Consider the following 25,745-nt stretch of genomic DNA (forward strand, 5'->3'; position numbering starts at 1 on the left):
GTTATCCACAGCAGTGTGTGTTATCCACAGCAGTGTGTGTTATCCACAGCAGTGTGTGTTATCCACAGCAGTGTGTGTTATCCACAGCAGTGTGTGTTATCCACACCAGTGTGTGTTATCCACACCAGTGTGTGTTATCCACAGCAGTGTGTGTTATCCACAGCAGTGTGTGTTATCCACAGCAGTGTGTGTTATCCACAGCAGTGTGTGTTATCCACAGCAGTGTGTGTTATCCACACCAGTGTGTGTTATCCACAGCAGTGTGTGTTATCCACAGCAGTGTGTGTTATCCACAGCAGTGTGTGTTATCCACAGCAGTGTGTGTTATCCACAGCAGTGTGTGTTATCCACAGCAGTGTGTGTTATCCACACCAGTGTGTGTTATCCACAGCAGTGTGTGTTATCCACAGCAGTGTGTGTTATCCATGGCAGTGTGTGTTATCCACAGCAGTGTGTGTTATCCACGGGAGTGTGTGTTATCCACAGCAGTGTGTGTTATCCATGGCAGTGTGTGTTATCCACAGCAGTGTGTGTTATCAACAGCAGTGTGTGTTATCCATGGCAGTGTGTGTTATCCACAGCAGTGTGTGTTATCCATGGCAGTGTGTGTTATCCACACCAGTGTGTGTTATCCACACCAGTGTGTGTTATCCACAGCAGTGTGTGTTATCCACACCAGTGTGTGTTATCCACAGCAGTGTGTGTTATCCATGGCAGTGTGTGTTATCCACAGCAGTGTGTGTTATCCACAGCAGTGTGTGTTATCCACACCAGTGTGTGTTATCCACAGCAGTGTGTGTTATCCACAGCAGTGTGTGTTATCCACAGCAGTGTGTGTTATCCATGGCAGTGTGTGTTATCCACAGCAGTGTGTGTTATCCACAGCAGTGTGTGTTATCCATAGGAATGTGTTATCCACAGCAGTGTGTGTTATCCACAGCAGTGTGTGTTATCCACAGCAGTGTGTGTTATCCACAGCAGTGTGTGTTATCCATGGCAGTGTGTGTTATCCACAGCAGTGTGTGTTATCCACAGCAGTGTGTGTTATCCACAGCAGTGTGTGTTATCCACAGCAGTGTGTGTTATCCATAGCAGTGTGTGTTATCCACAGCAGTGTGTGTTATCCACAGCAGTGTGTGTTATCCACAGCAGTGTGTGTTATCCACAGCAGTGTGTGTTATCCATGGCAGTGTGTGTTATCCACAGCAGTGTGTGTTATCCACAGCAGTGTGTGTTATCCACGGCAGTGTGTGTTATGCACAGCAGTGTGTGTTATCCACAGCAGTGTGTGTTATCCACAGCAGTGTGTGTTATCCACAGCAGTGTGTGTTATCCACAGCAGTGTGTGTTATCCATGGCAGTGTGTGTTATCCATGGCAGTGTGTGTTATCCATGGCAGTGTGTGTTATCCACAGCAGTGTGTGTTATCCACAGCAGTGTGTGTTATCCACAGCAGTGTGTGTTATCCACAGCAGTGTGTGTTATCCACACCAGTGTGTGTTATCCACAGCAGTGTGTGTTATCCACAGCAGTGTGTGTTATCCATAGCAGTGTGTGTTATCCATAGCAGTGTGTGTTATCCACAGCAGTGTGTGTTATCCACAGCAGTGTGTGTTATCCACAGCAGTGTGTGTTATCCACAGCAGTGTGTGTTATCCACAGCAGTGTGTGTTATCCACAGCAGTGTGTGTTATCCATGGCAGTGTGTGTTATCCACAGCAGTGTGTGTTATCCACAGCAGTGTGTGTTATCCATGGCAGTGTGTGTTATCCATGGCAGTGTGTGCTCTGTGTCTGTGCCCCACATCCCTGTCCCTGCATGTGCTCCCTGTGTGTGCCCTGCTCCCTGTGCCACCCTTTCCCACAGGCTCTGTGCGTGTCCTTTCTGCGTCCAAAAGCAGCAGAAGCTAAATCCCCGTTTATTTTCCCACAGGGGACTGCGGGCCACTGCCAAATATCAGCCACGCTGAGCCCCAGGGGGACACCAAAGAGCAGCAGAGCTTCAGTGTGGGCTCCACCGTGACCTTCAGCTGTGTCCCAGGTTACACCAAGCGCCCCTTTCTCTCCGACACCATCCAGTGCCTGACCAACTCCCGCTGGTCCAGCCTGCCAGAGTTCTGTGGCCGTGAGTGTTTCCCTTTCTCTGACACAAGGAGGGTGTGGGCTGCTTGTGGAAACACTCACAGCTTTGGCAGTTGCTGCCTCAGGGCTTTCCTCATCAACAGGATGAAGTGGTTGGGACACTTCTCTTGCTGCCCCTTTTTCCTACACTCCACCAAGGCTGTCGCCATGGGCTGGCACTTGAGTGTTGATGAAAAACAGAGGAACAGCTTGGGAAACACATGGAAAAGGGGAAGGACTGCAAGGGCAGAGCACTGAGTGACCGAAGGGTTAATCACGGAGGGAGGTTTGGCTTCGGGGATTTGGAAACTTCTTCAGTGAGAAGTGGCTGCACTTTCCCACCTCAGACAATTTCCCGGTGGATGTGGCCAGGGAGGAGGGCACTGTTTGGAGTATCCATGTTCTTAGTGAGGCTCATGCATTTTCCCTCAGATTTATATTTACAGTTGAAAGCAAAATATTGTTATTTTTGCTCAGAATTATATTTACAGTTGAAAGCAAAACTCTGTTACTTTTGCTGTGTAACTGGACATTTTGGTTGTCCCTGTGCTGATCAGGCAGCTGTCCCAGGCCACCATCTGTGAAATTTGCTTTGATATCACCGCAAGATCAAAGGCAGAATTTTTACGCCGTTAATACCACGGTGAGGTACATTTGTCGCCCAAGTCATGAAAACACCACAGACCAGCCCCCCACCAGCACCTGTTTGGACAACTTAACGTGGACAGAAGTTCCTGAACTGTGTCAGAGTGAGTGTCTCCACGTCATTTCATTTTCTCCAAGGCCCTATTCCAAGTGCCACATCTGTATTTTTAAATTGCTCTTTTCTAATTACATTTAACATGAAATCATGCCTGATTTGACATTGCCATACTGCCATGAAAACTGAGTCTGTGGGGTTTTTCATTTCATTTTCAGTCTCATATTGTCCTAAGGACAATCTTATTCTTTTTTAGAGAAATCTTGTGGTATTCCAGCCAATCCAGAACATGGCCAAGTTATGGCAAAAGATCATCAGCTGGGAGCAACAGCCAATGTGGTTTGTGACCGTGGGTGAGTGTGAAACCACTGCCCACTGCATCCCAGTTGTCTGGTCAGGGTCACTGGGGCATGAACTGGGACATGGGGCTCTGCCCATAGAGTCCTCAGCACCTCTGTGGTGACACAGCCTTGGTTGGTGACAACAAGCGGATTTTGGGATGTACCTTTGGCCCCGCAGGTACAGATTGGAGGGAGCGTCACCTTCCATCAGGTGTTTCCTGCAGGGAGACAAAGCTGTCTGGAGTCCTCTTCCAGCTTGTCAGGGTGAGTGAAGTTGTGCAGTGCTCGACTGGAACAACCAAATATTCCAACTCAGAACACTGAACTTTTGGTTTGCTTCACTAAGTGGAGTCAGGCCAGCATCTCTGCAAGGGGGGAGCTGCTGTCACAAGGCAGGACATCACTGGTTCCTCCTGCCTGTGAAGGCCTGACAGGAACAGTGTCCCCCCAGGCTGCTGAGAGCATCCCAGGGGTCACCTCCTGAGTTCTTTTCTCTGTCTCCCACAGTGATTTCCTGCCCCCCTCCTCCAGCCATTGCTCACGGGCAGCACAGTGGGAACAGCTCGCAGGAGTTTGTGTTTGGCTCCATCACAACCTACACGTGTGATCCGGGGCTGGAGCTGGTGGGACAGGACACCCTGCACTGCACCACGGACAGCGGGGACAGTGGCACCTGGAGCGGGGTCCCTCCCACCTGCCAGGGTGAGCATCATCCCCTCCTCACAATCATCCCCTCCTCACAATCATCCCTCCTCACAATCATCCCCTCCTCACAATCATCCCCTCCTCACAATCATCCCCTCCTCACAATCATCCCCTCCTCACAATCATCCCCTCCTCACAATCATCCCCTCCTCACAATCATCCCTCCTCACAATCATCCCCTCCTCACAATCATCCCCTCCTCACAATCATCCCTTCTTCACAATCATCCCCTCCTCACAATCATCCCTCCTCACAATCATCCCTCCTCACAATCATCCCCTCCTCACAATCATCCCCTCCTCACAATCATCCCTCCTCACAATCATCCCTCCTCACAATAATCCCCTCCTCACAATCATCCCTTCTTCACAATCATCCCCTCCTCACAATCATCCCTCCTCACAATCATCCCTCCTCACAATCATCCCTCCTCACAATCATCCCCTCCTCACAATCATCCCCTCCTCACAATCATCCCCTCCTCACAATCATCCCTCCTCACAATCATCCCCTCCTCACAATCATCCCCTTGCCCAGCACTCTGCTCCTGCTGGGCTGATAATTGCTCCTAATTCCATCCTGCACGGGCATTCAGTAGGGTTTGCTTCCAGGGGAGCAGCATCTGCTTTGCAAGGTGCCAGGCTCTGCTGAGGAACAGCGGGAGCAGAGCCAGACGTGGTTTTACATTTTCCCTTCAAGAGGAACAGGCAGAAATGTAATGAACAGGGTGTGAAATGTGTCAGTGACTGCAGAGCTGGCGGAGGGAACTTAGAAGGGATTTATGTCGCGTGTCCAACAACACCCAGGCATTAAATCCAGGTGGAACAGCAGAATCCCCTCTGTCCTTAATGCCTGGAGGGGCACAGAGGCCCCTGCCACAACCTGAGCTGCACATGTCACCTGCCCATGTGATGTTTACTCCTCTCTGAACTATTTTATATATTATGTACAAGTTGAGCACCAGCTAAAATAACATTTTGAGTGCTTTTCCTTTGTCTCTCCCTAGTTAAAACCACAGCAGAGACAAACCAAACCAAAGCCTCAGAAGAGAATCCTTACTGGCTGGGTAAGAGCTCCATTACTTAGAAGTCCTGTTAATTGCTGTAATTGCACCACATTTTGGGCTTCATATTTTTAACATCCATTTCATTATTTTCCTCCCCAGCAAGCATCCTCATTCCAAGCTGCATTGGTAAGTAGCTTAAAATCCAAAATGTATTTGGATTTCCTACCCCAAAGCTGTTTGCTGTTAAAGACCTGAAGTCAAAGGTTGATTTCACTCTCCCTTTCCCTTCTTTGTCAGTTCCCCCAGTAGTCCTTGGACTTCTTGCTGGGGTCATCATGAGCCGGAAAGAGAGTGAAAAGCAGTAAGTGACTGTCCCTTGTAAATTGTGACTTTCCCTGGGGATAAGTGGATTTTTCTTTTCAAGCCCTGTACCTTCAGGATATTTGCATGGTTAGCAGAATTTTACCATGTTGCTAAGTTTCTTTTTATTCTAAAAATTTCCTCCTGTCTGTCTCTTCAGCTCTTATAATGTGAATTTACAAAAGCACGAGATGAAGGGAAGGGATGCAGCCATGCACCTGGAGGTTACAGATGAGAAGAAGCAGCCCAAGCCCTGGAATTCCTATTTTTGGTAGGTTTGCTCATTCACCTGCCCAAAAATCGGTGCCAGACTTCTGCCTATAGCCAGGGGTGTCATTGCTGCTGAGCTCACCTGTGCAGAACACCTTGGAGCAGGTTTTGACTTTCCCACACCACGATGAACACGCTGCTGTCCCGAGGGTGTTTCACAGGAGGGTTTGGGTTTTGCTGGCTGCTCTCTGGATGGATTTCCCCCGTCTCTCTCATCCACAGCCACGCAGGGAACTGCCACGTGTGTCCCAGCTGTGAGGAGCAGCTCCACGGTGACCTGGCCCCTCTCTCAGAGCCCACACGCCCCGGCTGCACCGTCTGCCAGGACTGGCTGAGCTCCCAGCCCCAAAAACCCCGCACCTACTCGGTCCCCAGCATCGGTGATGGGGACAGGCAGAGCCCAGCAGGCACCAGGTACAGCCCCCAACAGGAGCTCGCTCCTTCTCCCCTCCACACACCCCTGGGAGGCAAAACAATGGCAAAGGGGGAGGAAGCATCTTTATGTGGATAAAGTGAGTTTTGCAGCTGGAATTCCTGTGGTTCCTGTTTTAGCAGGAGCAAGGGTTTGATATTTAGGGAACAGTGGCTGTGTTTTCGGAAAGCCACACGCTCAGGTTGTCCTCTCTCTGTGTTCAGCCCTCCTGCCAAAGCTGGGGATGTGCTGAGGGGAAATGGCACAGAAGAAGCTGCTCCATGGTGGAGTGAGGCAGAGCAGCCCAGGGACCACCAAAGGTCAGTCCTCCACCTAAAAACACCCAAAAGCCACTGTGGGCCTGGACAAATATCAGCAAATTTCATATCAGGGTAGAACGGTGTTCATCAGAGAATCCCAGAATGGTTTGGGGTGGAAGGGACCTTAAAACTCATCTCATTCCCAGCCCCTGCCATAGGCAGAGACACCTTCCACTATCCCAGGTTGTTCCAAGCCCCAGAAACGTGGCCTGGAAGGCACACCCATGCTCTCAGTGCACATCCTGAGTGGTTCTTCTCCACAGTGAGCACATCTGTCCCATCTGTGAGAGCTGGCTCCGTGCCCACACTGGCCAGGGTGGCAGCAGGGCTGTGACACCGGGGGACTGGCAGGACAAGAGGTGAGTGTGGCCAGGGCAGGCAGCTCCTCTCAGCACTGCAGTGTGTGCCCAGTGCCCTCCAAACTGACAGCTCTCTGCTTCACTTGAAACAAGAATAGGTGGGAGCTGGTTGCTCCTAGCCCTGTGTTAGGGTGGGAGTGTGGTGCCTGCTCAAGCAGAGATGTGAAAATGGGAGAGGTTTATTCAGATAATAAAAGCACAGTGGGGTTTCTGTGGGTGTCTCTGGAGCAGCCTGTGCTCCTCAGCTGTGCTCACCTGGCTCGGCCTCGTGTTCTTTGGAGCTCTGCTTTTAAGAACCCTGCAGTGGGAGCCTCTTTTCACCACTGCCCAGTGCTTTTCCCTCCTGTGGCTGTGGGTCATTTGCTCGTGGTGAGGAGGTTTTGGGCCAGAGCAGTGATAAGGTAAAACTGCTCAGTTTATTTGTTTATCTCCTGACCCTCGCCCATGCAGGTCTGGTGCTCTCTCAGGCCAGCAAAGCTTCCTTAACAGCCAAATTCTTATGACAAACAAGATAAACACGGTTTGGCATGTGCATCTGCTTGCTTTGGCTTCAGGAAGTGTGAACTCCTCGCTGCTGCATTTGTTTTGGGGTTTTTCCATTTATTCCTGTTAGTGCCTGTGCCACTGGCTGTGGGCCCCAATCCTGGGGGAGCTGGTCCAGGTCTGCATTCTCGAATCACTGCTTATTTCAATTTAAAAAGGGAAGTTGTGAAGGAAAGCAGCTTTTGTGGGTGCTGGAGCCTGGGCAGGGTGGTTTGGAGAGGGGCAGGTCCTGTCAGGGCTCACCCTCACCTCTCTCCCCACAGCCCACAGCGCCCAGTATGCCCTCCCTGCACGGACTGGCAGCTGCTGTCCCTTGTCCACGGGGACACAGCCAGCAGCCCCGTGTGTCCCCTGGCCGGGGAGGACACCCTGAGCCACCTGGTCCCTGTGCAGAGCCCCGGCTGCCACGTCTGTCCCGCGTGCTCGGTGCCCAGCCACGCTCACCTGTGCAGCCCCCGCGCCTGGCGGCCGCAGGTAGGACCCAAACGGGACCCCCCAAACACCCCCAGCTCCCTGGGGAGGGGAGGGGGCTCCACAAACCCTCCCCAGGCCCAGGGGCTCCCCCTGACCCCCTCCTGTTTCCCTCTGCAGGACAAACCCGGCAGCTGAGGAGGGAGGGGAGCTCCAGCCCCAATCCCCGCTGCTGGCAGGGGTTTGGTTCCCAGTGCAATAAAAGGACCTGAAATCAAAACTCCGGCTCCACCTGAGCTGGCAACGAAGCAGAAAAAACACTTTTATACCCACTTTTATACCCACTTTTATACCCACTTTTATACCCACTTTTATACCCACTTTTATACCCACTTTTAATGCCCACTTTTTTTGTTTATTTTTGTATGAACAAAGTATTTTTGCAGCTCTTAAAGCGAGATGTTAAAAAGTCAGTAAACGTTTCTTTGAGCTGGGAAAAGAATTTAATCTTTGCACAATCTTACGAGATTTATTTGTACTTCTTGAACTGCGTTTTTTTTTTAACTGAGGTTCTTGTCCTAGTGTGCAGATGAAAGTGCAAAATTTACATTATTTATAGTAAAACTGTTTTATAAATAAAAGGAATGTAAAATAAGGAATCCTGGCTCTGGGGTTAATTTTGTATTTGATTACTAATTAAATTAACTAATAATTAATAAATAATAAACTAATCAATTAGATTAATTCAATTTAATTTAAAATAATTAAAATAAAAAATAAAATAATTAATTATACATTTATATAAAAGAATATAATATATATAAATATAATGTAAATATAAATATATAATGCATAATATATAATGCATAATACATAATATATATTATATATATTATATTATATATTATATATATTATATATATTATATATATTAAAAAAATATATATTATATATTATATATTATATATTATATATTATATATTATATATTATATATTATATATTATATATTATATATTATATATTATATATTATATATTATATATAGTATATATTATATAATATTAATATATATATGATATACTATATAATATTAATATATATATTATATATTATAATATATATTATATATTATAATATATATAATATATATTATATCTTATTATATATATATAAAATATATATATAATATATATATAATGGATGCCCTGGATTTGTCTGGCTGATGGAAAGGCCACGCTGAGGTGTTGGTGTCCTTCCCTGGCCATAACTCAGCCTGGCTAAAGGATCACTGGATAAGCTGAAGAGGTGCCAGAAAATGGAGCTCAGACTGGCAGATTTCCTGTCTAGAAGGGAAACACCACTGTTTGGTGGAATTTTGACTGGCTAAGCTTGAGTCACTCAGACTTTTAGCTGCTGGGAAAGCAAAACATTGAGGTTTGGGGTTTTGTCTGCTGCAGAGGTAAATCACCCATCTGGGAGCTTCTCATGACGCGCACTTGGGAACAGGAACCATCCAAAATGCGTCTACTACAGACCTTTGGTTTCCCCACTTCCCCCAGTGCCTTCCTGCTGGCAGGAACGAGCCTTTAATAAGAAGGAAACCCACAAATAGCCATTTCCATCCACACATCAGCCTTGTTCCAAACAAACCCCCAAGTTCTCCCTTCCCAGCAGAGCACTGTCCTGTCCAGCTGTCTCAGCCTTGCAGAACAAGCACTTTGCTGGTTATTTTTATTTCTCTCTTACTGGAAGCCATGTGAGAGACTAAATGGACTAAATACAACCTAAGCCTCGCAGCTCTGGGTTGTGTTTGGGTTTGCTATTTTAATCCCATTTATTCCTACTGCGTAGTCCAAAGTGATTTTTTTTTTCAATTGATTTAACATGTGATTTGGGGATCAGCTTGGAATTATCTCCCCACAATCCAATGAAAGGAATTGCGAATGCTGAAACATCATTTACAGGTGTGATCACCAAAATTTACCATTGCAGAGTTTTTACTGTATTTGTAATAAATTCTACGTGATTTTTCTTTATAATCTGGGTGCAAACGACCAAGTGCAATTCCAAAGGGTGAATGTTGGATTTGTAAGGATTGGAATATCTCTGTCAATAGAAGAGATAAAAGCAGTTTGTGTCTCGCTGCCTGTTTTAGGCTCAGAAAGTGTCACCTATGTGAGGTGAGGAGCTGGAACTGCTGGGGCTGCTCCTTCACCAAAAAGTTCTGTCTGGGGCCTTTATTCTTGCTGCCAGTGGTGAGGGATGAGCCCAGGGTCGGATCAGAGGGATCTGTGTCCACAGCTGCTCTGGTTTTTATGGGAGGAGGGAATGCCCCACTCTGCCGCTCCCATGCCTGGGCAGGTGAATTGTGCCATGTCCCTCAGGTGCCACCACCATCACCTGGGGCTCTGGGACAGAGCTGGGACACTTCCCCTGAGGATGCTCTGCACCGTGGGCACAGCTCCAGCACCTCTGCCTGCACCCAGCCCTTTTCCACCCCTCCTTCCACATCCTCCCCTGCCAAAAACAGCAGCGATGGCAGCCTGAGGCACCTGCGGCCTCCCCGGGGGTGCTGGCTGTGCCTGCATGTGCCGGGGAGCCCACAGTTCCTGTCCCACAGTCCTGGGAAGTCCCCCAGCAGCGTCTCCTTCCTCCCACGGGGGCACTGGGGGGAACTGGGGTGCCCATATCTGCCCCGCGCCCCCGGAGCCGCCGGCAGTGCCGGGGATGGTGCCCACCTTCACCCTCTGCCTGCTGGGCAGCTCCGCTCTGCTCCTCAGCACCGCGCCCGGGGCTCGAGGTAAGGCAGAGCAGCAGCTCTGCTCCTCTGGGGCCTTCCTCCCACGTCCCTCCTCCTCCTCACCGCTGCTCCTCTCCTCGCTGATCCCTGCGGAGGGAAATGGGAGCCCTGCGCTGGTCCCGGGTGGAGCTCGGCATCGCGGAGCCTCCGAGCTCTCCTGCTGATGGCAGAGACGCTCTGGGGTCATCAGAGCCGCAGCCGGGACCCCCAGGCCGGGCTGGGCACCCCCAGCGAGCCCCCGGCCCAGCCCTGTGCTCCTGGCAGCACCGATCCCGGGGTGCTCCTGGCAGCACCGATCCCGGGGTGCTCCTGGCAGCACCGATCCCGGGGTGCTCCTGGCAGCACCGATCCCGGGGTGCTCCTGGCAGCACCGATCCCGGGGTGCTCCTGGCAGCACCGATCCTGGGGTGCTCCTGGCAGCACGGATCCTGGGGTGCTCCTGGCAGCACCGATCCCGGGGTGCTCCTGGCAGCACCGATCCCGGGGTGCTCCTGGCAGCACCGATCCCGGGGTGCTCCTGGCAGCACCGATCCTGGGGTGCTCCGGGTCAGTCCCGCACTGCTGCCGGGGATTTGTCAGCAAAGGTGGCAGAGGGGACCCCCGGGGGCACAGGGAGGGTCCTGCGACCCCAGGGGCCCCCACCCCAGCTGCACCGACACCATCACGGCAGGAACCTGTGCAGGCGAACATTTCCTTTCTCTCCCTTTTCCAGCTGCCCTGTGCCCGTTCCCACGTGTCCGGTACGGGACGGTGTCCCCTCGTCGCTATTCCTACAGGACATGGGACACGGTGACCTTCACCTGCAGCCCGGGGTACGCTCTGCGAGGCTCCGGCAGCAGCACCTGCGGAGCTGGCTCCAGGTGGGACCCCCCTCCTCCAGAGTGCAGGAAAGGTGAGAATCCCAGCGGGGTGAGCAGCGCCGGCCGCGGGCAAAGCTCCCTCTTGTGTCCTCACACATTCGGGGGAAAGGCAAAGCCGGCATGGATCTGTCCCGGCTTCCCTGCTCCAAGCAGAGCTGCCAGCTCGGCTGGCAGAGACACAAACAGCCCCGGTGGAACACGCTGGGCTGGGACGGGGGGATGGATGGCTGTGCCCTGGCTGGGGCTCCGAGAGAGATGGGGAGAAGCGAACCCCGTGAGATGACAGGATCTGAATCCCGGGGGGATTTCTGACTCTCTGGGCAGATGTGGGGCATTTCACCTTCACTGTGGAATGGAAGTAATCATAATTATGCTCTGCTTCCATGTCAGTGTGGCTCCCTGCCAAATCCTGTGATGCACCCGCAGTCCTGTCGGGGCTGTCATCACTGACAGGAATTTCTGGCAGGTGCAGCTGCACCTTTAGTGAATTAAAGCCTCGATCCAGCAAATGGCACACAGAGCAGAATCCAGGATATCACCCTGGCAGCACACAAAGCAGCAAAGAGCAGACCCACAGGCCGTTCCCTTCCCTCTGCAGAGCTGAGCTGTCCTCGGCCACCGAGCATCGCCAATGGGCTGCACAGCGGACACTCCCGGGCCAGCTTTCCCCGCGGAGTGACCGTGTCCTACAGCTGCAGCGAGGGCTTTCAGCTGCTCGGGAATGCGTCCATCACCTGCACGGACTCCGGGCTCTGGAGCCGGCCCCTGCCCCGCTGTGAAGGTGTGTGGGTGCCTCGCTCCCGGCTGCCGGGTGTCCTGTGCGATCAGAGCAGCCGGCTCACGGCAGTGGCGGCAGGAGGGGGCTCTGTGTGTGCAGGGTGCAGCTCACGCAGTGACATTAAAAGGACTCTGTTCCCACAGCGATCGGCTGCCAGGTACCCGAGGTGCAGAACGGGAACGTCTACAACCCCCAGAGCACCTACAGAGCTGGAGAGACTCTGCTGTTTGACTGCGATGCTGGATACAGCTCAGAGGACACCGCTGAGGCTCGGTGCCAGCCCGGGGGCACCTGGGACCCGCCGCTCCTTGTCTGCCAGAGGGGTGAGTGCGGCTGCTGCCCACGAGCCGGGGCTGCAGCAGGAACGGGGGCTCAGGCAGGGATTTAACCCAGCAGCGCAGCATCGCTCTGGCTGCCGTCCCCTCGTTCCCTGCTCTGTCGCTGAATTAAATTTCCCATCTCCATCTCGCAGTCCGGCCGTGCCCGATGCCTCCGGAGGTCGCCAATGGAAACCACAACGGGCAGGACAAAGCGTTTTTCACGGCTGGGATGTCCGTGAGGTACAGCTGCCATCCCGGCTATTACCTGGTTGGAAATGCCGCTGTGTCTTGCAGAGCATCGGGGAACTGGAGCCAGCCCAGCCCTCGCTGTGAAGGTGAGTCCGGGCTCGGTCCCCTCGGGGACAAACACAGAGTGCCTCTGGGCACAGGGGACACCCTCACCAAGTCCACTGAGACCTTCAGTGAGAGACTGAATTCTGTTTTAATGAAATATATGGGTTTATAATGTGTAAAGAGCAAGTTAAGATCCCCGAACCCCGAGGCAGCCCCCTCCTCCCTGAGCTCCAGTCACAGCCTGGCTCCAGCGCTTCCACGGACGGTGACGGTGCTGAGACCAGGCACGGCCATGGGGGGACATCGCTTTTAGGGGGAGACCAGCTGAGTTTAAACGAATCATTTCAATACTCTTTGTCCAAAAAATCAGAGGAGAGACGAGACACCCAAAGGCTGCTGCAGGATGCAGCTGGCAGGACCAGGGGCTCGAGCTCTCTGTCCCCCCAAAGTCTGACATGCTGGAGGGTGGGGCTAAGCTGCTTCTCCAAAATCACCTCTCCCAAGTTCTCATGAGGTTTTCCCGTCGCTCTGCAGAGCTGAGCTGTCCTCGGCCACCGAGCATCGCCAATGGGCTGCACAGCGGACACTCCCGGGCCAGCTTTCCCCGGGGAGTGACCGTGTCCTACAACTGCAGCGAGGGCTTTCAGCTGCTCGGGAATGCGTCCATCACCTGCACGGACTCCGGGCTCTGGAGCCGGCCCCTGCCCCGCTGTGAAGGTGTGTGGGTGCCTCGCTCCCGGCTGCCGGGTGTCCTGTGCGATCAGAGCAGCCGGCTCACGGCAGTGGCGGCAGGAGGGGGCTCTGTGTGTGCAGGGTGCAGCTCACGCAGTGACATTAAAAGGACTCTGTTCCCACAGCGATCGGCTGCCAGGTACCCGAGGTGCAGAACGGGAACGTCTACAACCCCCAGAGCACCTACAGAGCTGGAGAGACTCTGCTGTTTGACTGCGATGCTGGATACAGCTCAGAGGACACCGCTGAGGCTCGGTGCCAGCCCGGGGGCACCTGGGACCCGCCGCTCCTTGTCTGCCAGAGGGGTGAGTGCGGCTGCTGCCCACGAGCAGGGGCTGCAGCAGGAACGGGGGCTCAGGCAGGGATTTAACCCAGCAGCGCAGCATCGCTCTGGCTGCCGTCCCCTCGTTCCCTGCTCTGTCGCTGAATTAAATTTCCCATCTCCATCTCGCAGTCCGGCCGTGCCCGATGCCTCCGGAGGTCGCCAATGGAAACCACAACGGGCAGGACAAAGCGTTTTTCTCGGCTGGGATGTCCGTGAGGTACAGCTGCCATCCCGGCTATTACCTGGTTGGAAATGCCGCTGTGTCTTGCAGAGCATCGGGGAACTGGAGCCAGCCCAGCCCTCGCTGTGAAGGTGAGTCCGGGCACGGTCTCCTCGGGGACAAACACAGAGTGCCTCTGGGCACAGGGGACACCGTTCCCAGTGCAAACAGATCCTCCAGAAGGGTTAATTCCATGTAAAGTGTATCATGGAATCGATTAAAGTCAAGCCTTCCTGCGGCTGGGGAGGTTTGTGTGGACATCACGCTGATTTTGTTGTTGAAACGTCAACAGCCTGTGGATTTGTGTTTTCTTCTGCTCCTCCTGCCCACCCTCATTTCCAGGGACCGTCTGCATCAGTCCAATCGTAGCCAACGGAAGGCAAGTTGCTGGCCACGGACTCCTCTCTGCGCCCGGGCAAACGGTGACATTTCAGTGCCACGATGGTTACAGGCTGCGGGGCAGTGCCAGCGTGTCCTGCCAGGAGGATGGCAGCTGGCAGCCCCCTGCTCCTGTGTGTGACACAGCACTGCCTCACCAGGACACCTTCAGGTCTCCAGGTACACAACAACCTCAGGTTATTCTGATATTTCATGTCCCCTAATCCTGTTTAAAAAATGTTGTTAACCCCTTTGAGGGGAACATCTAAGAAATATGAACCTAATCCTCTGCAACCCTTTGGGAATATGAGTTTGTTTATTAATTTCTTTATTTATATTAATCAAAATAAACATTTTTGCAAGGCGAGCCCAACCCCTTTCCTCCTAGCAGTGCTCTTTGTGTGCTTGCCCCTGATGTGCCTGTCCTGCCAGGTTCTCATGTCTCTTTTCTCTCTCAATAGGTGCTTGTGGTGCTCCCACAAGGTTTCAGTTTGCTGAGCTAAATGAGGAGCATAGAAATGCCATTGATTTTTCTGTTGGGAAGACTGTGCAGTACACTTGTCGTCCTGGATATGCTAAAGTCCCAGGAATGTCACCTACTGTTACATGCCTTGAGAGCGGAGTGTGGTCAGAAGCACTAGAGTTCTGTAAAAGTGAATAGATCCTTGATTTGGTGTCTGTTGGTGCAGGAGGAACAGGTCCCAGGCTCTGTCCATGCTGCCAAAACCTTGATGTTATTCTGAATGTGTGACTAGTAAAGCCATGTAACTCTCTGCTGTTGGAAACCAGTGTTGGGGGGAACTGGGAATGTGGGCAGGGGAATGGAGGAATAATTGCATATTTCATACTGTGGGGTAGAGAGACAGGAGCCTAAAATAAGGGTGTTTTCCTTTCCCAGGGAAACAGTGCAGTCACCCTGGTGAGCCTGTGAATGGCAAGATTATTTCCCTGACAGATCTCCAGATTGGATCTACAGTGGTTTACAGCTGTGAGGAGGGGTAAGTCCTGCTTTGGAGATGGATTAGGTGAGTGAACTAATCTGAACCCCTGTTCATTCACTCCCAGCAAATGGATTCTGCAGAGAAGCCCCAGTGCAGGGTTCTGTACCTACAGAGCACGAGGTGCTCACTGTTGTGCCTAAACACTAAAGTATATCTGTATTTATAGAGATACAGCCTATAAATACTGGGAAATGCGTGGGGCAGAGCAAGGAAGGAACCTCCCTGCAGGGCCACGGCTCTGCTGCCAGCAGGGCTGGTCCCACATCCCAGGGCTGAGGAGGAGCAGCAGCTGCAGAGGCTTGGGATGAATGACCAATCCTTCCACCACCAGGCACAGGTTGATTGGACAGTCCAGCAGACGCTGTCAGATCTCTGGGGGACGCGTTGCATGGAGTGGTGACGTTCCCCTCTGTCAGCGTAAGTAGCTTACGGCTCTGGGGGTTTGCACGGATCTGGGAAATATTTTCCAGCAGAGACTGCCACTTTGCTGATCAAGTAGTGTGGCTGATCAGGGGACAGCTTCACACGGAGAGAGAAACATTTGCTGGTACATTCTGGGGTTTTAAAGCATTTCCCAGACTCTCCTAGGTGTGACACACAGGTGACACACAGACTGTGCCTGCTGCACGTCTTGGCACCAGGATTTTACACCAGTGACACAAAATAAGCATTTGATTCCTTATTTCTTAAGAAGCAGGAAATGCAAAGCATGCAGGTGTTTCCTCCTCAGAGCTTTGATTACTGGCCCCGCTTTCCACCTGCCAACAAGGATTTCCATCTTTAGAACCAGCTTTTGTGTCCCACAGACTGAGGGATTTCAGGTGCTGCTGTTGAACTGAGAATCCTCGTTCTGCACCTCTGCAGGCATCCCTTGCGAGCCACCCCCGGACATCCCCAACGGGAAGCACTCGGGCCGGCTGCTGAGCGAGTTCCACTACGGCACCTCGGTGACCTACAGCTGTGACCCCGGCTTCCCTCTGCACGGGGAGCCCTCCATCCACTGCACCACCCGCGACGGCAGCAGCGGCGTGTGGAGCGAGCCCCTGCCGGCCTGCGGAGGTGGGGCTGGGCTGCACCTAGGGACCCCCAGAAATCCCCCAGAAATCCTCCCAGAGCTGCTGCTCCCCGTTGGGAATGACTGGGAAACTCTGGCCAGCTGGAACTTTTGCCCAAGCGTTTTCAAGGGCTGAGGCCAAGCAGAGTGGGGGAGGCTGGAGGGTCATCCCACTGCCCCAGGATCCCCTTTCTCCTTGGAGATGTTTGATATCGCAGGATGCGGGCACAACATCATCTCTAGGAAAATTATTTTCAGGCTTGCATCTTAAAATTGCAGCCCTTGGTGGCTTCACAGCCGCACAGCTCTGCCTGAGGACCCGTTTGGAGCACCCACACCTCTTTTCTTTTCCAGTGGCGAGTTGTCCGGTCCCACGGATCCAGAACGGGAGGATCGTGGCTCCCAGGTCTGCCTACGCACACAGGGACACGGTGACATTTGAATGTGACCCAGGCTATGCCATTCGTGGCCACAGAGAGCTCCAGTGCCAACCAAACAACACCTGGGAGCCGCCTGTGCCGGTCTGCGAGCCGGGCAAGTGTCCCACCAGGGTGTTAACCTTCCCCTGCTCTCCCAAATCCACCTTTCCTGGTTCTTTAACAGCTGGGCTGGCTCTGTCTCCCAGCAGCTGGCTGCAGAGCCCCTGCCAGGCTGGAGTTTGCCGAGCTGAAGGAGCCCTACAGGAAGCAGGAGGTGTTTCCCGAGGGGAGCAGGGTGGAATTCGTGTGCCAGCCTGGCTACACCCAGCTCCCGGGGGTCTCGCCAGCCATCACCTGCCTCAGGAACCAGACGTGGTCAGCAGCGCTGCAGTTCTGTAAAAGTACGTCCTGCAAGTGCTGGGAACCTGAAGTGTGAGGCTTGGCTGGTTTTCCATGTTTGCCCAGCTCTGTGGGTTTCTCTGCCTGCTCTCTGTGGTGGCAGCCCTGGCTGAGGAGGCTGTGCTCCCTTCCAGGGCAGCAGTGTCCCAGCCCAGGGGACCCAGAGAATGGCAGAGCTGTTGTCCTCACAGATCTCCTCCTCGGCTCCAGAATTAATTACACTTGTGACAAAGGGTGAGTCTTGCCCTGCTGAGAGGGAAATGGATTTTCAGCTTTACACAACCCTGTTCCCAAGTCAGAACTCTTGCCTGCCACTTGCAAGGGTTGTAAAGAAATCTCAAGGCAAGAAACCTCACTGTTAAATTAATGAATCCTTCTGTGTGGTCCAGGTACAAGCTGGTGGGAGGCTCCCAGAGAATTTGTGAGGTCTCTGGCACAGGTGTCTCGTGGAGTGGGGATCCTCCTGTCTGCCAGCGTAAGTAGGCCACCACAGCAGGCCCTTGGAGATGGTTTACAAGATAAAGTAAGATTTCTTTCAAGCCAAAAGTTTTGTTGCAAAAGATTTCTCAAGTCACTGAATGTGTTAAATATTTCCTTTTTCTTTCCATTTTGTTTTGGATCTGCTTCTGAAAATAGTTTCAAAGGTGTTTTATTTCTTCTGGTCCAAACTGGGAGGAAACATTAATATTTTAAACTCTCTGTTGGTGGGTAAGTATTCCTCACTGGCCAGTCTCTCTCGCTGTGTCACTGGTGGTTATGGAAAGTGAGGTAAGAATTGTCCCAGCACCTCCAGACACGGCCAGCAAGGAAGTGACTCACAGGAGGGGACAGATTTTAATTCCCACGTGTGTTTTCTTTCCATGCAAAGTTTGTTCCTGGAGCATTGGGGTCATTGTGTCACTGCTGAGGTGGTTTCCTCTCCATCAGCGCCCTTCCTGGGCAGAGGGTGTGCCCGCATTCCCCTTGTGACCGTGCCCTTGTGCTGCCCACAGGCATCACCTGCGCTCCCCCCCCGGCCATCCCGCACGGGACACACAGCGGGGGCTCCAGGGACACCTTCTCCTTCGGGGACGTGGTCACCTACACCTGCAGCTCGGGGCTGGCCCTGGCTGGAGACGCCTCCCTGTCCTGCAGCTCTGCGGACGGGCAGCGCGGCACGTGGAGCGGGGCAGTGCCACGGTGCCAAGGTACGGCTCGGGGTGTGCCCACAGCCAGCTCTGCCTGTCCCCCTGCCCATGGGGACACAAGTGATTTTATTTCTTCACAGCAGTTCATGTCAGTGTTCAGAACGACTCAGAGCATTTACGATTTTTTTAATCGTTTTTCTACGCATAAAATGTTTATTTGAGCAGCGCTTTAATATAACAGCGTTTTCTTTTTGATGCTGACGGGGAAGTACTGTTATTGCTTCAGTTTTCATTACAACTTAATCTGATTTATTACTTCTGAAACTGTTCTAAAAACCAGGATGTTGTTCTCTGATGGAGAAAAGAGCTAAGGAGAGCTTCTGGAAAAGTTACATATCACCTTGTCCTGACTGATTGCACTTGTGTTGTCTCCCTCCTTTGCTTTCAGAAGGTTGGATTTTTGGAGGTTTTCTTGCCCTGTCCCTATTTCTCACGCTCCTTTTGTTGTCCCTGGCAGAGGTGAGGTGTCCTGCCCCCCCCAGCATTGCCAATGGGCAGCACAGTGGCAGCCCCGGGGCCAGGCACAGCCCGGGCTCCGAGGTGCTGTACACCTGCGCCGAGGGTTATTCCCTGCTCGGGAACGCCTCCATCCGCTGCACCGCCAGGGGAACCTGGAGCCGGCCCCAGCCCCGCTGCCAAGGTGTGTTTGTGGGATTTCTGCCTGTCCCTGGGCTCCTTCTTGGCTCTTGGTTTAATCGCTGCAACCAAATCCCCAGGGAGAGGCAGAGACCAGCGGTGCCACGGGCAGGAGCAGCCCCGTGTGCCTCTGTGGGTTTCCCTTTCTGTTCCTGCTGAGCACAAACGCTCAGGAACAGCTGAATAACGATATTTTGTGTAAGAACAAGAGTCAGTAATGTTGAAATGCCCGTGACAGTGATGGCCAGGCCCAGCAGCAGGTGCTGTCCCTCCACAGCCAGGAGGGGTTTCACATCCTCAGCTCTTCACCTCCTCGTGCTCTTCCCTTCCAGCAACCGGCTGCACCAAGCCGGAGATTGAGAACGGAAAAGCGACTGGCTTGGAGACCACCTACAGGCTGAAGGACATCATATTCTTCGAATGCAACTTTGGTTATGCCTTGAAGGGCTCTCAAGAGTCTCAGTGCCAGTTTGGGGGCAAGTGGCACCCTCCTGTCCCCACCTGTGAGAAGCGTAAGTGCACATGAGGGCCAGGGTGGTGGCTGATTTCTGAGCCTCTGTGTAGCCAGCTCTTGGCTAGCTGGGACTGTTCCTCCTCCCTGCAGTGCTGCCGTGTCCTCCCCCTCCAATTATCAGAAACGGCCAGCACGACAGCAAGGGTGTGACAGAGTTCATCCCTGGCACGTCAGTGAAGTACAACTGTGAGCCGGGGTACGCCCTCACCGGGAAAACCACGGTGTCCTGTTTGCCATCGGGAGTCTGGAGCATCCCTTACCCCCGCTGTGAAGGTGAGCTGGAAACGCTGGTACCCACAGAGGGAAGGGCCAGCACCCCTGAACTGAACTGTGACCTCGCAAACAAAGGGGGAACCTCAGCTCTGGCTGCTCACCCAGCCCCAGCTCTGCTGCTTTTCCCCCCCAGTGATCACCTGCAGCAGCCCCAGCATCAAGAACGGAGAGGTGGCCGAGGGCCGGAGGGCTGTGTACCACCCTGGGGACAACGTCACCTTCCAGTGCCAGCCAGGCTTCGTGCTGAGGGGCAGCCGTGGGGCCAAGTGCCAGCCCGACAGCCGCTGGGTGCCTGCTGTCCCCACCTGCCAGCCAGGTGAGCCAGCTGGGACGGGCTTTGTGTGGTACCAGTGCTCCACCTCTGGGTAAACCCCTAAACCTCTGCTCTCTGCTCTCTGCTCTCTGCTCTCTGCTCTCTGCTCTCCGCTCTCTGCTCTCAGCTCTCCCCTCTCCGCTCTCCGCTCTCCGCTCTCTGCTCTCTGCTCTCTGCTCTCTGCTCTCTGCTCTCTGCTCTCTGCTCTCTGCTCTCTGCTCTCTGCTCTCTGCTCCTGCCCTGGCAGCGCTGCTCTGCCCTTCGCCCCCTGCCATTGCCCACGCCGCGCTGAGCTGGGTGTGAGCCTCACCAGCAGCAGCTCTGTCAGCCACAGCTGCCAGCTCCTCACTGCTCGGGGACCCCTCGGTCCTGTGCACGGCCTGGGGCAACTGGAGCCTTCCCTACCCACACTGTGCAGCTGGGGCTGGCTCAGCATCCATCCCGTGCCAGGCTCAGAATCCATCCCGTGCCAGGCTCAGCATCCATCCCGTGCCAGGCTCAGCATCCATCCCGTGCCAGGCTCAGAATCCATCCCGTGCCAGGCTCAGCATCCATCCCGTGCCAGGCTCAGCACCCATCCCGTGCCAGGCTCAGAATCCATCCCGTGCCAGGCTCAGAATCCATCCCGTGCCAGGCTCAGCACCCATCCCGTGCCAGGCTCAGCACCCATCCCGTGCCAGGCTCAGAATCCATCCCGTGCCAGGCTCAGAATCCATCCCGTGCCAGGCTCAGCACCCATCCCGTGCCAGGCTCAGCACCCATCCCGTGCCAGGCTCAGCATCCATCCCGTGCCAGGCTCAGAATCCATCCCGTGCCAGGCTCAGCATCCATCCCGTGCCAGGCTCAGAATCCATCCCGTGCCAGGCTCAGCACCCATCCCGTGCCAGGCTCAGCACCCATCCCGTGCCAGGCTCACCCTGGATCAGGCAAACCTGCCAAGCTGCAGGATTGCCCGGTGTAGGGAGAGCCACACGCAGGAGCTGCGCTCTGGTGGCGCTGGGAGTAAGCTGGTGGCACTGCTCAAGTTTCCCAAAAGGAGACAGGCTTGGGTGTTCTAATGCTGAAATTAAAGATTTCTGCACTCTACAGCCCAGAGTCGTGTGAAGGCACCACACTGGCCAAACTATTTTTTGGGCACTGTTTTATCCTATTTTTTTTTAAGACCACATAAACTAGGTGCCACTCTGAGCGTTATTTGATTCAGACAAACGTCAGACTGCACAGAAGATGCTTTAATAACTTGGGGTTTAACAGTGCCTATCATGCACCTGTTTCTCTTTAGCTAAAAACATATTTCTCATGCCCATTTTGTTTTTTAGCAGCCGATTGTGGCACACCACCACTGCTGCTGTTTGCTGAGCTAAGTGAGGAGTATGAAAATCAGACTGCGTTTCCCGTCGGGATGACTGTGAACTACACCTGTCGGCCTGGATACGTGGAACAGCCACAGATATCACCAACTATCACATGCCTTGAAAATCTAACGTGGTCTGAAGCCAAGGAGTTTTGCAAAAGTAAGTTTTGGAGCTGCTTCTAATTTGTTTAAGTTGTTGTGTGCTTGAAGCCTTGTAATTTCTCCTTTACTGCTCCCTCCTTTGGAAGGTTTGGGCAGACTCCTGAAAATAGTGATTCTTTTCCAATGGCACTGAGTTTAAGAAGCTTAAAATCAGCTCATCCCACCCTCTGCCATGAGCAGGGACACCTCCCACTGTCCCAGGCTGCTCCCAGCCCTGTCCAGCCTGGCCTTGGGCACTGCCAGGGATCCAGGGGCAGCCACAGCTGCTCTGGGCACCTGTGCCAGGGCTTCCCCACCCTGAGAGGGAGGAATTCCTTCGCAATATCCCATCTAACCCTGCCCTCTGGCAGAGGGAGGCCATTCCTGTCATTCCATCCCTTGTCCCAAACCCCTCTCCAGCTCTCTTGGAGGCCCTTCAGGCATTGGAAGAGGCTCTGAGTTCTCCCTGGAGCCTTTTCCTCAGGCTGAACAACCCCAGCCTCCCCAGCCTGGCCCAGCGTCATGGCCCTGCCTTTTTCTCAGTTTCCTTTTGTCCTCTCTCTTCAGTGCTGCAATGCCCTTCACCTCCAAATATTGACAAAGGAAAGCACAACAGCCAGGACGTGGAGGTTTTTCCCTCTGGGATGGTTGTGAACTACAGCTGTGACCCCGGCTACAGCCTCCAGGGAGAGGCATCCATCTACTGCACCGACTCTGGCAACTGGAGCCTCCCTCTCCCTCAGTGTGCAGGTACACTGTGGCTCTAAGCTTGGAGTTGTGGATAGCCTGGAAGTTTCTGCCTGTAGGACTCATCCTCACTCTTCCCAGAATTCTGAATCCTTTACCCTCCTCTTTTTTTACCCATATTGCACAACGATTTTAAGCTCGACATACTCAAAATACATTTTAAAACTACTTCTGTAGCTGACATCCCCGTTTCTCCCTGTTTTCTCCCCTGATAGGTGGCTGTGGTGCACCTCCAAACCTCACCTTTGCTGAGCTAACCAGGGAATACAGAAATCAGCTGGAATTTGCTGTTGGGGACACCGTGCGCTACAGCTGCCGGCCGGGACACTCCAGACGCCCTGGAGTGCCCCAAACTCTGACTTGCCTCCAAAACCGCACGTGGTCTGAAGCCCTAGAGTTCTGTAAAAGTGAATAGCTCCATCCATTTGGTGTTGGTTGTTGGAAATTGTCTGGTTTGTGGGTTTTATAGAGCAATTTTGAAGGAAAGGTTGATACATGGCTTTACTAGTCACAAGGTCTGGGCCGCTTTGGGCCTTTTCGAAATCACTTCATTGGTGGCAGCACTCGGACAGAGCCTTAAGAAACCTCCTAGTGTGTTACAGAACTTGAGAGAGGAGTTTAAACTCAGCCTTGTTCTTTCCCAGGGAAGCAATGTAAACCCCCAGAGTCCCCCAGGCACGGCAGAGTTGTTGTTCTGACAGATCTCCTCTTCGGGTCAACCGTGAGCCACACGTGTGACCAAGGGTGAGTCCCACGCTGCCTTTGCTGACTCTGAGTTTGCTGTTGGGTAAAGGATCAGAGCCCACCCCTCTGCACAGCTGTTCTCCCACAGAAGGTCTGAACTGGAATTTTGGTTCAAATTTCACCGTATTTGCCTTTTCCAGAAAAGGAGAATTGTCTCATTTTCCCCTCCTGTGCTCAATAGATTAATTTGCAAGCCAGTTTCAGTTTCCCTTCTCAGATGGCCTCGAGCAGGAGCTGAGAGTGGGAGCAAGCCCATGATACAAGGAGGCTCCAGCCCTTGGAAATCAGTTGGGTCCTGATTTATCACCTGACCAATCTAACCCAGAGTTTTTGGGGCCAGTGTTGCTCCTCTTGGATCTGAGAAGAAGGAACTTGGTGTCCTTCATTCCCTCGTGTCAAACCAGCAGAGAGACCTTGGCGATCAGCTGGAACCAGGAGGCTACAGAAGGAAACCTCAGGGGAGGGCACAATCCAAGCTGAAGGATTTGGTATGGGCTGATATTTGTCTCTCTGTACCTCCAGGTACAGATTGGTTGGACAGTCCCACAGGAGATGTGAGATTTTGGGAAGAGATGTTGTCTGGACCGGTCTGCCTCCCACCTGTCAGAGTAAGTAGGTCACCACTAGATCGGGGCCAGAATTGCCATGTAAAGTGCTTAAAATTAAAGAGCATTTCCTTTAAATAAACAGAATTAAAGGAATAAGGCTATTAAAGCATAATATTCCTCTGGGATAGGGTTTTTTTATGCTTGCATGTTTGGTTTCTTCTAAAAATCTTCCAGATGTAAGCTTTTGATCTGTCACAGCAGTGCAGACTGAAGAGTTGTGAGATGCCTGTGGGGACTTGTCCCCTTTTGTTTCACAACCATAAATAAGAAATCAAGTAAAAAAATGCTTTGTAGTAGAAGAGTGGTACTTTGAGTACGATTGAAATGGAATTTTCCAAATCCTGTACTGTTATCCAAAACACAAAGATGTTTTGCAAGGGTTGATCATTGCAATTAGTCTTTTCTCCAGATGGAATTGCTTTGGAAGGCAATGAGGTTGGGGTAGTAAAGCATTCATGAGAATGACAGTACTGACAGATTTCTACCCCATTTCATGTATTTATTAGAATATATTCACACTATTCTGTTTACAGCCACAAAACTATGTTTATATATATGATGCTGTGGTACCCTTAAGGTACCTAAAAGAACTAAAACCTCTCAGTTCTTGAATTTATCTTATCTGAGTCTCTGAGTCCTACGTGTAAAATTCCTCTGAGCACACTGGGACTTTAGGATGTGCTCATTATACATGGTTTTGTAGCCCTAAATATGGATTTCTTAACCCTAAATATGTAACCCTAAAATGGATTTCTTAACCCTAAATATGGATTTCTTAACCCCAAATATGTAACCCTAAATATGGATTTCTTAACTCTAAAATGGATTTCTTAACCTCAAATATGTAACCCTAAAATGGATTTCTTAACCTCAAATATGTAACCCTAAAATGGATTTCTTAACCCCAAATATGTAACCCTAAAATGGATTTCTTAACCCCAAATATGTAACCCTAAATATGGATTTCTCTCTCAGGGGTGGTGTGCCCAGCCCCACAGATCCAGAATGGGAGGGTGGCTGTCCCCAAGCCCCGCTACACCTACAGGGACTCTGTCACCTTCAAGTGCCACCGAGGCTTCACCCTGCGAGGCCACCACACGTCCCAGTGCCAGGGTGACAGGAGGTGGCACCCACCTGTACCTGTCTGTGAGCGGGGTAAGAATCAGCTCTCGGGGATTGCACATTGCTCCTGACTTCTCCTGCTCACTCACCGAAACCAAAGGTGGTTTTATTTCTCCTGTTTGCTCCAACAAAGAGAACACAGAATTTTTTCCTTTCATTTCGTGCCTCTCTTCACACACAGGAGATCAGCCAGGGCTTGGGTAATGCTGTAAGTATTGGCATGACTTGTGCTTTCTCACACTGCTTGTTGCAATCCATAATCTACATCTCCCCGTTCCCTGGAAGTGAGGAATTTGGTAGCTGCAAGACACTGACTATCAGAGAGCAGTGATTTTTTTCCTGGAAATGTAATACTGAGGAATTACTGGGGAATTAAGGTAAATTTGTGCATTTTATTTGCTTTTAAATTCTTGTTTTTAAACTCTTAATGCTGCATTTAGATGGAGCGGCAGCACCTTACCACCAGCCTGGTACCACAACAAAGCCAGGTAGGTCTTTTACCTGAAGATTTGATTCATTAATCACTAACTCCTCTTCCCAACCTGTCCTGCTCTTTTGAGGCAACTTTGCAGAGGTTTGTGCAGGGCTGTTGGAGTCAGTGCTGTGGGAGGGAGCGTTCAGCCTTCCCCAGCTGCTCAGAAGTTTTCCCTCTTGGCTCTCTGAGCTCTGTTTTGATCTGCACGTCTCTGTTTTCAGTGCTGCACTGCTCCAAGCCTGAAGATATCACCCACGGGTCTTTCCATGGCCCAGCAAAAGCAGTTTTTACTCCGGGAACATCTGTAAACTACACCTGTGAGCCTGGCTTCTCTCTGCTGGGGACAGCATCCATTTATTGCACAGCATCTGGAGCCTGGAGCCATCCCCCTCCCGTCTGTCAAGGTGTGTTTTGGCTGCAGAGAGTGAAGATCAAAGGACATTTAACAAGTCTTGCCTTGGGGGAAGGTTTGTAGAAGGTCTAGATCTCAGTACAGAATGTG

At 52.2% G+C, this 25,745-nt stretch overlaps 1 protein-coding gene across 1 annotated transcript in view; it reads left to right on the top strand.

Moving 5' to 3' along the window:
- CR1 (complement C3b/C4b receptor 1 (Knops blood group)) overlaps positions 1-25,745 on the top strand; it is a 52,496-nt gene that overhangs the window by 11,196 nt on the left and 15,555 nt on the right. Inside the window, exons 12-55 of the mRNA XM_088067301.1 lie at positions 1,933-2,124; positions 2,678-2,869; positions 3,077-3,173; positions 3,340-3,425; positions 3,669-3,863; positions 4,873-4,932; positions 5,032-5,058; positions 5,170-5,233; positions 5,393-5,503; positions 5,725-5,916; positions 6,139-6,234; positions 6,498-6,593; positions 7,400-7,610; positions 7,728-7,737; positions 10,170-10,349; positions 11,062-11,241; positions 11,808-11,990; positions 12,131-12,310; positions 12,460-12,642; positions 13,136-13,318; positions 13,459-13,638; positions 13,788-13,970; positions 14,221-14,436; positions 14,718-14,909; positions 15,155-15,254; positions 15,589-15,674; positions 16,122-16,316; positions 16,666-16,845; positions 16,940-17,131; positions 17,264-17,363; positions 17,519-17,604; positions 18,122-18,316; positions 18,774-18,956; positions 19,285-19,464; positions 19,557-19,739; positions 19,873-20,055; positions 21,372-21,566; positions 22,115-22,297; positions 22,510-22,701; positions 22,939-23,038; positions 23,561-23,646; positions 24,622-24,801; positions 25,209-25,256; positions 25,465-25,647. Of these exons, the coding sequence (XP_087923427.1) occupies positions 1,933-2,124; positions 2,678-2,869; positions 3,077-3,173; positions 3,340-3,425; positions 3,669-3,863; positions 4,873-4,932; positions 5,032-5,058; positions 5,170-5,233; positions 5,393-5,503; positions 5,725-5,916; positions 6,139-6,234; positions 6,498-6,593; positions 7,400-7,610; positions 7,728-7,737; positions 10,170-10,349; positions 11,062-11,241; positions 11,808-11,990; positions 12,131-12,310; positions 12,460-12,642; positions 13,136-13,318; positions 13,459-13,638; positions 13,788-13,970; positions 14,221-14,436; positions 14,718-14,909; positions 15,155-15,254; positions 15,589-15,674; positions 16,122-16,316; positions 16,666-16,845; positions 16,940-17,131; positions 17,264-17,363; positions 17,519-17,604; positions 18,122-18,316; positions 18,774-18,956; positions 19,285-19,464; positions 19,557-19,739; positions 19,873-20,055; positions 21,372-21,566; positions 22,115-22,297; positions 22,510-22,701; positions 22,939-23,038; positions 23,561-23,646; positions 24,622-24,801; positions 25,209-25,256; positions 25,465-25,647 (6,519 nt within the window). The remainder of the gene's footprint in view (positions 1-1,932; positions 2,125-2,677; positions 2,870-3,076; positions 3,174-3,339; positions 3,426-3,668; positions 3,864-4,872; positions 4,933-5,031; positions 5,059-5,169; positions 5,234-5,392; positions 5,504-5,724; positions 5,917-6,138; positions 6,235-6,497; positions 6,594-7,399; positions 7,611-7,727; positions 7,738-10,169; positions 10,350-11,061; positions 11,242-11,807; positions 11,991-12,130; positions 12,311-12,459; positions 12,643-13,135; positions 13,319-13,458; positions 13,639-13,787; positions 13,971-14,220; positions 14,437-14,717; positions 14,910-15,154; positions 15,255-15,588; positions 15,675-16,121; positions 16,317-16,665; positions 16,846-16,939; positions 17,132-17,263; positions 17,364-17,518; positions 17,605-18,121; positions 18,317-18,773; positions 18,957-19,284; positions 19,465-19,556; positions 19,740-19,872; positions 20,056-21,371; positions 21,567-22,114; positions 22,298-22,509; positions 22,702-22,938; positions 23,039-23,560; positions 23,647-24,621; positions 24,802-25,208; positions 25,257-25,464; positions 25,648-25,745) is intronic.

The sequence above is a fragment of the Pseudopodoces humilis genome, chromosome 26 (assembly GCF_049639895.1).
Source record: "Pseudopodoces humilis isolate 2021_Gansu_Grassland_sample_001 chromosome 26, ASM4963989v1, whole genome shotgun sequence".
Taxonomy (NCBI): domain Eukaryota; kingdom Metazoa; phylum Chordata; class Aves; order Passeriformes; family Paridae; genus Pseudopodoces; species Pseudopodoces humilis.